The sequence below is a fragment of the Oratosquilla oratoria genome, chromosome 2 (assembly GCF_046742065.1).
Source record: "Oratosquilla oratoria isolate Oo_2021 chromosome 2, ASM4674206v1, whole genome shotgun sequence".
NCBI lineage: Eukaryota > Metazoa > Arthropoda > Malacostraca > Stomatopoda > Squillidae > Oratosquilla > Oratosquilla oratoria.
The window spans coordinates 61,575,121-61,584,129 of record NC_134778.1 but is presented as its reverse complement, the minus strand read 5'-3'; the positions used below and the strand labels follow the sequence as shown (position 1 = coordinate 61,584,129).

Genomic DNA, 9,009 nt, shown 5'->3' with positions numbered 1-9,009 from the left:
GATTTCCGACAATATTCTAGCTTCCGCCATACGATTTTATTCAGTTGGAATTCAATTACTGTATGCCTACAATAAGGGTTCTTGTATGTCTTAATGTTATGTATATAATTCACACCAACCGATGGAAAGGTTAATTAACCCGGATAAAGGCGGAAGTTGTTATTATTTCCTATTTATCTTATTTGACATTTACCTCCTATGCATGCCTACTGCTTTGAATGTGAGTCGGTTTCGATGTTACAATAATGGAAAATAACGCGGGGCAATTGCATACAGATTGGAAGTACCGTCTAAGTTTCATAATATCTCTCAATAAGCTTATCAGCCTATCAGTTTCGCTAGTAGGAGACCACCCCCAACTATGATATCTTAAGATAAGGTAATACAATATAAAAATTGATGGTAAGGGGTGCTATTTATACTAAATCTTCATTTTTATTTTTTGTTTTTTACATTTGAAATGTAAGATATCTATATTGATTGGAAGTGACTATTGGTTGAATAATATAAATTTTATATGATATGTTGTATGTGATACAAGTTTTGGGCAAAATGTGTCAACAATTTTACATGATTGTGTCACATCACTGACTGCGATGTAGGGAGACGTGGCCCAATGGACTGGAGCCTTGTAGAGTGACGTAAACCAATGAGGAAGCTCGGAGTTGTACCACGTGGTTTAGTGCGACCAATCAGAGCTCTCCACGAGACCTAAGCAGACGATTTTATACACCAGGAATCTGCGAACAGTGTCATTCACCGACGGTTTACGTTACGAAGTGGACCTGTGGAGTGAATCTAAAAGAAATTTTGTGACAAAATTGGACTTCCAAGTACAACAAAGTAAGTACAATAACAGCAGTACAAATTGTGATTGTGTGGCATTTATATATAGTAGATTATTACATTTATTGTGAAATGTCAAAAAGGCTTCATTTGACATACGCCGGTGGGTTGGATTGGTTGTGATGCTTATAATCTCTGTCGATACATCTTTAAACGATGTTCTGGCGAGGTATACGTTCACATAAATATGCATACACTACTATTTTTGGTGGGGGATAGATTCCTAATGTCAGGCTGTAGGGAATGTTCTAGAAGATGGTGGAAGGTGGTAGCAGTAGAGTTCTTGTTTTGACACCTTAGGTACGCGTCACACCTGCTAAGAATAGTACCTCATGTTTTAAGGTCCAATGTAGCCAGAAAAACTTATTTGGGAGCACTTGTAATTGTAATCCATAAATATGAAGTACGATTAACAAAATTTTCCTATTGAAATTATGTAGACGTTCGTAAAATTGACCGGCATTTGTCGGCCTCCTGGTTACAGCGTAAGCTTAACATTTTTTATTTTACGTTCCAGTATACAATTTAATATTTAGAAAGTAGTTGGTTGAAGGTTTGGAATGTTCTACAGATCATGTCAGTGTCAAAAGTTTATTAAGTTAAAGAAGCCGATACAATTTCAGCTTTAGATATCAGTGCTCCGTATGTATTCCTGAACAACGGTACGATGATGACGTAAAATGAAAAGTAATCTCGCAGAATTTGACTAGTCAGTGGCCAGATGACAGGTGGTTGTGCCCTCAGCTGAGGAACATGATCCTTATGAAATCCTAAGTGAAGAGGCTGGGATTTTCCAAGAATTGATAATTGACTATTTTCCTGCTATCAGCCATAGGGTGGACGAGTTAATGCATAGAAAGTAGTATCCATATTTAGGTGTTGGCTTTTCATGTTAAAACATTCCCATTGGTGTGTAGGGCTTTTGCCGAAGATGGAGATCAATAGGTAGAGGAAGTTGAAGCTACAAAACATTGATACATTTCATAGTTTTATTTACATAAATGGATCATAGAGATGGCCCTGTGAACTTGTTTTAGTGATTATACTCCTAGTTGTGGAAAAATAACAATAGTACCAAACAGCTGTTATGTTTAAAAATATTTCTATTACTTTATAAACAGTTACTTGTATATGCTAAAAAAAAATTGCATTAAATGGTGTAGGGCTGTGCTGGTTCTTGGTAAATCAAACTCTGGGCATTTTGATGCATCAGTAATAGTTTAAATTTTCATGACTGATACTTGATGTTCTTGTGAATGTTCATTATTTTAACAGCTGATTTTTTCTTTTCAGAATGAGATTAGTGTGGCTTCTTGGTTTGACTGCCTTGGCAGCATTCGCATCTGCGAAGGAGAAGAACCAAGATGTTGGTACAGTCATTGGTATTGACTTGGGAACCACTTACTCATGGTAAGCATACTTGGGTTTTCCCCATATGAAATATTGGACATAAATTGACTTAAATGTTACAAATGCATTGCAAAGAACTGTTCAAGCAAAATATGCTTTTGGTCAATGTTCATAGATTTGGTAGACTAACTTCTGTTCCTCTTCCCTTCCAGCGTGGGTGTGTTCCAAAACGGACGTGTTGAAATCATCGCCAACGACCAGGGTAACCGCATTACTCCATCCTATGTTGCCTTTACTCAAGACGGTGAACGTTTGATTGGTGATGCTGCGAAGAACCAGCTTACTACCAACCCAGAGAACACCATATTTGATGCAAAACGTCTCATTGGCAGAGATTGGGGTGACAAATCTGTGAAGCATGACATCCAGTTCTTCCCCTTCCAGGTTATTGAAAAGAATAATAAACCTCATGTCAAGGTACAGACATCACAGGGAGAGAAGACCTTTGCCCCAGAGGAGATCTCTGCCATGGTTCTGGGCAAGATGAAGGAAACTGCCGAGACCTACCTTGGGAAGTCTATAACCCATGCTGTTGTTACAGTACCTGCATACTTCAACGATGCCCAGCGCCAAGCCACAAAAGATGCCGGAGTTATTGCGGGACTCAACGTAATGAGAATTATCAATGAACCCACTGCTGCTGCTATTGCATATGGTATTGACAAGAAAGACGGCGAGAAGAATATCCTTGTCTTTGATCTTGGTGGTGGTACATTTGATGTTTCTCTTCTCACCATTGACTCTGGAGTGTTTGAAGTAGTTGCCACAAATGGTGATACACATCTTGGAGGTGAAGACTTTGATCAGCGTGTCATGGACCACTTCATCAAGCTGTACAAGAAAAAGAAGGGCAAGGATATCAGAAAGGATAACAGGGCTGTGCAGAAGCTTAGACGTGAAGTAGAGAAGGCCAAGCGTGCACTTTCCTCCAACCACCAGGTCAGGATTGAAATTGAATCCTTCTTTGAGGGTGAAGACTTCTCAGAAACCCTGACTCGTGCCAAGTTTGAAGAGCTAAACATGGATCTCTTCAGATCGACCATGAAACCAGTGCAGAAGGTGCTTGAAGATGCAGATCTACAGAAGAAGGAAGTTGACGAAATTGTTCTTGTTGGTGGATCAACCCGTATTCCCAAGGTTCAACAGTTGGTTAAGGAGTTCTTCAATGGCAAGGAACCTTCCCGTGGCATCAACCCTGATGAGGCAGTGGCTTATGGTGCTGCAGTGCAGGCAGGTGTTTTGTCTGGAGCTGATGACACTAATGACCTTGTTTTGTTGGATGTCAACCCACTGACTCTGGGTATTGAGACGGTTGGAGGAGTGATGACCAAACTTATTTCAAGGAATACGGTTATCCCTACAAAGAAGTCTCAGGTCTTCTCCACAGCTTCTGACAACCAGCACACTGTTACCATCCAGGTATTTGAAGGTGAACGACCTATGACCAAGGATAACCACCACTTGGGTAAATTTGATCTTACCGGCATCCCCCCAGCTCCTCGTGGTGTACCTCAGATTGAAGTTACCTTCGAAATTGATGCAAATGGTATCCTTCAAGTGTCTGCCGAAGACAAAGGTACCGGAAACAAGGAGAAAATCACCATCACAAATGACCAGAACAGGCTCACACCAGAAGACATCGAAAGGATGATCAAGGATGCTGAAGTCTTTGCAGATGAGGACAAGAAACTTAAGGACCGTGTGGAAGCCCGCAATGAACTGGAATCTTATGCTTACAGCCTGAAGAATCAGATTAATGATAAGGAAAAGTTGGGAGCCAAGCTATCGGATGAGGATAAGGAAAAGATGGAAGAAGCTATTGATGAAAAGATCAAGTGGCTTGAAGAGAATGCTGATGCTGAATCTGAAGAATTCAAGGCACAGAAGAAAGAACTTGAAGATCTTGTACAACCTATCATTTCCAAATTGTACCAGGGTGCCGGTGGTGCTCCCCCTCCAACCGAAGAGGAAGATTATGAAAAGGACGAACTCTAAATATGGAACAATATTTAGGATATAGAATTGTACATTTCTGTTCATAAGTTATTCTGCTGTTTCATAGCCTCATCATGTGATCTTAAGCTTGAATGTCCATACTTTGATCTCTATCATGTGTGATTGAAGGCGTGACCAAAGTTTTATTTTGGTGTATTCATCATTAGCACAACTCATTCCATGTGTGAGCGTAAGTGGGTTTATAATAAAATTAAAAATTAATCTTGTTTTCTTTGCCAACTGTTACTTGCAACTCTATTCTTCATAATAGATGCAGAATCTTTTTACCAAAGACATGAAAGTTCCACTTATTAATTGGTTAACTTACAAAAATATATTTTTGCATTATCATGGAAACATACAAATGTTAAGGCTGTAAGTCTTTTGCAAGAGACAAGAACCAACAAGTTGAAGCTGATGCAAAAAGTCCATGGGAATGATTGTAGTAATTGACATTTAGATCTGTTGGTATTTGGGAATTCTGAAGGGCTTCCAAGATTTCCCATATCCTGATAGGTAAAGCAGGCTGAAAATAATGCTAAGGACTGCCCTTTTAAGCACTAATACAATGATTAATCTATGCATATTGGAAAGTACTATAGCAATTTGCAAATGTTAAAATGGCTTTAATGATGACTATCCAGGCATACTGATGCTTGTACACCCATCCAAAATCCATACATTGTTCCCACAATGAAAACATCAATCCATGTAGGTACCTGTCACTGCCCCCCCAAAGTTAATGGCCATAATTGCTGCTTTGAATCTTGCATACCAGAAACCCAGAGCCCCATAGATGTCTAATATGGGCCTGTTTGTCACCGATAATGTAATAGGGGAGCCACCTGTTGTTGTTCTTGTCGTTCCCTAGACTGTCTGTCCGAGCAGTCCCATCTCCCCAAGGAATGCCATAGCCGAAACTGGGTTTTCCCACAAATCCTTTATAGAGCGTATGTTGTGTTGTATGGTATGGGGTGAAGTGTTACATCCTGGAGCCACCTGTTGGGTCAACATGTGTCATAAGGTGAACGGCACATTTGAAGTTAATGGAAATCTTGGTCCCAATCTTAATGCAAAGTATCTGTACCTCCAGATGGTGGTCAACAGATTTTAAAAATGGGCAACAAAGATTCTGCTGTCCATTCTTCAAGACCACCACAAGCTGGAACTCTGCATCGGTCCATTCCATGTCGGAAGATCTAAACAAAAATTGACAAAGTGTTACTTGTTCAATGGTAAATACAACTACTCAAGTGAACAGGTGAATTGGGAATGTTGGTCATAGAAAATTTGTGACCCAAGAAGGTATGATTGAATTATCTCTACATGGATCTGAGATGACCCCATATGGGATATTAAGTGCATATTTCATACAGTTGATATTTTAGACTTCAGTGACACCCCTACAGACAGTCACTAGTCCTTTGAGTGGAGACTTATCTTCACTCAGAAAAGAATAAGGATTCTTTTTAACTTCTATCCCTCTGCTTTTAAGCATCTACTCTGATTCCGTGTCTGGTGTGATATTGCTCCTAAGTACAGGAGTTTCATTTATTGCTGCCAAAATACAGCTGCAGAAGATTAAAGTGGCTTCTCACTATATGAAGATATGAAAAAACTGGTTGAAACCCTGACCTGTTTAAGATGGACATGCATCATTGGTACAGTCCCCATGCAGTGAAGGATATAAGCAAAATCAAAATAATACAATGGGTAGCAACCACACTGGTCCCAGTCTGGGGGAGAAATCCTATGAAGAAAGACAAAAAGCACTGGGTCTGCCAACTTTCAAAGATCAAAGGAAGATATAATTTAGCATTCAGGTCATTAAAGGGGATAGATTATATTGACAGGAGATCTTTTGAGGATAGTGCTTTCAAATGTCATGAGAACAAATTAAGGAGACCTGTGTGTCTAATGGGGGTGTCCTAGGATGAGATGGATGGATGGGGTAAAAGGGGCATTGGGAAAGAGGGGAATGTTTGTTGAGGAAGGACAGAAGATAGGGGTGAATGGAGAATAGTCATCCTGAAGGTGCCAAGATAAGAGGGAGGGAGGAGGGTAGAGGGGAGTGGAGTTTGTAGGGGATGGAATGGGTGGGAGTGGTTTCTATGTCTTTGTCTTTTGGCTACCTCCTGTGTAAGGGGGAAATAGCCTTTGGTATATGTTTGTCTAAAGGATGTGAAGAAATAGTTTTCCATATTTGTGTATACTTCCCTTACAAGGGAAGTAGCCAAGTGAAAAAGCATATACCCGCTCCCATCCACCAAACTTTCTTCCCTCTCATCTCAAGTTCTCATGGATGACAGGTCATCCCTGTATCCCCGCCCAGTGCCTTGGGTCAGAAGCAATGCAGCAAGACCACTTTACTTAATCAGCAACCCTCTCCTTCCCCTCATGCAGAAAAAGAAAATGGAGAAATCCCTTCAGGCTGCATCAAAATATCATTTACACATAACCACTCCTCCCTTGCATCACAGTATCATTTATACACAGCCATTCTCCACTCACCCCTATCACCTGCTCAGCAGACATTCCCCTGTAGCTCAACACCCCTTTCACCCAGTCCTTCCATTTCATCTTCTATCATCCCCTAAGTTCACTCCCTCCACACTTTACTAACCTTTCTTTACTCATTCTTTCCACGTGTCCAAACTATCCCAAAACTCTAATCAGCCCTATCTGTCATCTCCTTTACCATCCCCACTCTCCTCTTTACCTCCTCATTTTTCACTATCCTACCTTGTAACCCCTACTATATTCATACATTTCATCTCAAACACATTTAAACTTTTCTCTCTGTCTTTCTTAAAGTCCAAGTGCCATTGGCACAATCGCCCCTTCATACAATCACCTCTGTATCCATTCCCAAATACCTATTTCTCGTCACACTTTTTAATCCCTCAAGGCATTTACTTCCTTCTCTCAGTCTGTAACTTACCTTCACTTCCACTGCCCCCTTTCTTGCAACATGTGACCCCAAATACCTAAAGTTATCTACTTCCTTCAGCCTCTTGAGATTTATTTCCAACTCAGTCATCTTCTCCCCTTACTTTTAGCCACATTTATCTTCAATTTCCTTCTCTTGCATACCTTCCCAAACTCCATCCCTAATTCCCTTAACCACTTCAGTACAATGCCTCCTACGTAGGCATCATGAGGTGTCAGCGTCTTGATTATATATATATATATAATTTGTAGTTGTACATGAGTTGCCCCTGGATTCTGTGAACTGGTTTGATCACATTTTCTGTGTTTTATTACTGAAAGTAAAAGAGAACAAGTAATACAGTGGTGACTTTTATATTTCATAATGTGAGTAGTGTGATGTATCATTCATGTGGCAGCTAATGCTATGCATGAGTATTTGACTAGTACTGAAGTGGTTAATCAGCAAACAACTGGCTCACCTCACACTTTTCTCCATTTTCTTTCACCATCTCCATTCCCCTTCCATTTACCTCCATATATATGCATAAATATTTGGAATGGCTTAGAAGGTGTTATAGCCCAAAATGCATGAATTCAAATATAAGTATGATGCTAAGAAATCAAGGATATGTATTAATTTGGACCTATTTGAATTTGAGGCTATTATGAGAAATCGGAGAGTAGAAGACATGACTCGACAAGCATTCCTTTACTATAATCAAATAAATACATACACATGATGGAAAGTAGGAGCTATGCCAATATGTTTGCTGATGATACAAAAATCATGAAAAAAGTGAAAAAGGAGGATGATTGTAGACTATTGGAAAAAGATTAAAACAATATCTTTGCATGGAGCCTAGAATGAGAAATGAAATGAAATACCAAAAAATGCAAAGTATTGAAAATTGGCAACAGCTGCAAAAGACCATCTTTAAACTACTTGGCAAGTGAACCCATTACAAAAACAAAAATAGAGAAAGATTTGGGACTTGATGAAAGTCAACCTGTCACCTAATAGATATATCAGCAGAATTGAGGGAAAAACTTTCAGATTGCTGTAGAAGATTATAGTAGCTTTTCACTACATGGATGAAGAGATGACGAGAAAACTCATCAAAACCCTGATCCATCCAAGACTGAAATACACCACAGATGTATGGTCCCCATACAGAGTGAAGGATAGAAACAAGATTGAGAGAATACAAAGGGTGCCAGCTGGGTCTATTAACTTTGAAAGATTGAAGAGTAAGAGGCAATATGATTACAGTATTCAGGTCACAGATGAATTCTTTTTATTAAGGATAGGAGGGGTTTTAGAGGTCATGAGAACAAATTAAGGAAGACAACATTTCTAAAGGATATGAAGAAATACATTTTTCCATATTGATGCATAAATACTGGAATGGCTTAGACATACCCCAAGTTGGAACAATATATGAATTAAAATCTAAATATGATAATCGTAAATCAAAGGTATTGATTAATTTGGAACTGTACATGACTTTGAGGCTAGGTATGATAAAATGAAGAGTAGGGTCAGGATTCAATGAGTGTTGCTACTTTCCTGTAAATCGCAATTAAGTAAATACACACACACACACACACACACAGCTTCAGGACCCTATAGGGCAGTGGTTCCCAAACTTTTTTTTTTTTAGTTTTACAATTATACGTACTAAGTTAACCTTAATCCTAATGCCGGGTACCGTAATGTTTTCTTGATTTTATTTTATTTTATTTTATTTTCAATTTTTTTGTCAGCCCTCCATTACCCCCGAAAATTTGTTACCTCCCCGCCAGGGGGTAATTTACCCACAGTTTGGG

At 39.4% G+C, this 9,009-nt stretch overlaps 1 protein-coding gene across 1 annotated transcript; it reads left to right on the top strand.

Annotated features, from left to right (window-relative positions):
- Positions 1 to 684: 684 nt before the first annotated feature.
- Hsc70-3 (heat shock protein 70 cognate 3) lies at positions 685 to 4,473 on the top strand. Its single transcript, XM_076209592.1, has 3 exons — positions 685 to 843; positions 2,140 to 2,256; positions 2,409 to 4,473. Exons 2-3 carry the CDS (start codon positions 2,141 to 2,143, stop codon positions 4,249 to 4,251), a joined length of 1,959 nt encoding a protein of 652 aa, XP_076065707.1. The 5' UTR covers positions 685 to 843; position 2,140; the 3' UTR covers positions 4,252 to 4,473.
- Positions 4,474 to 9,009: the final 4,536 nt, after the last annotated feature.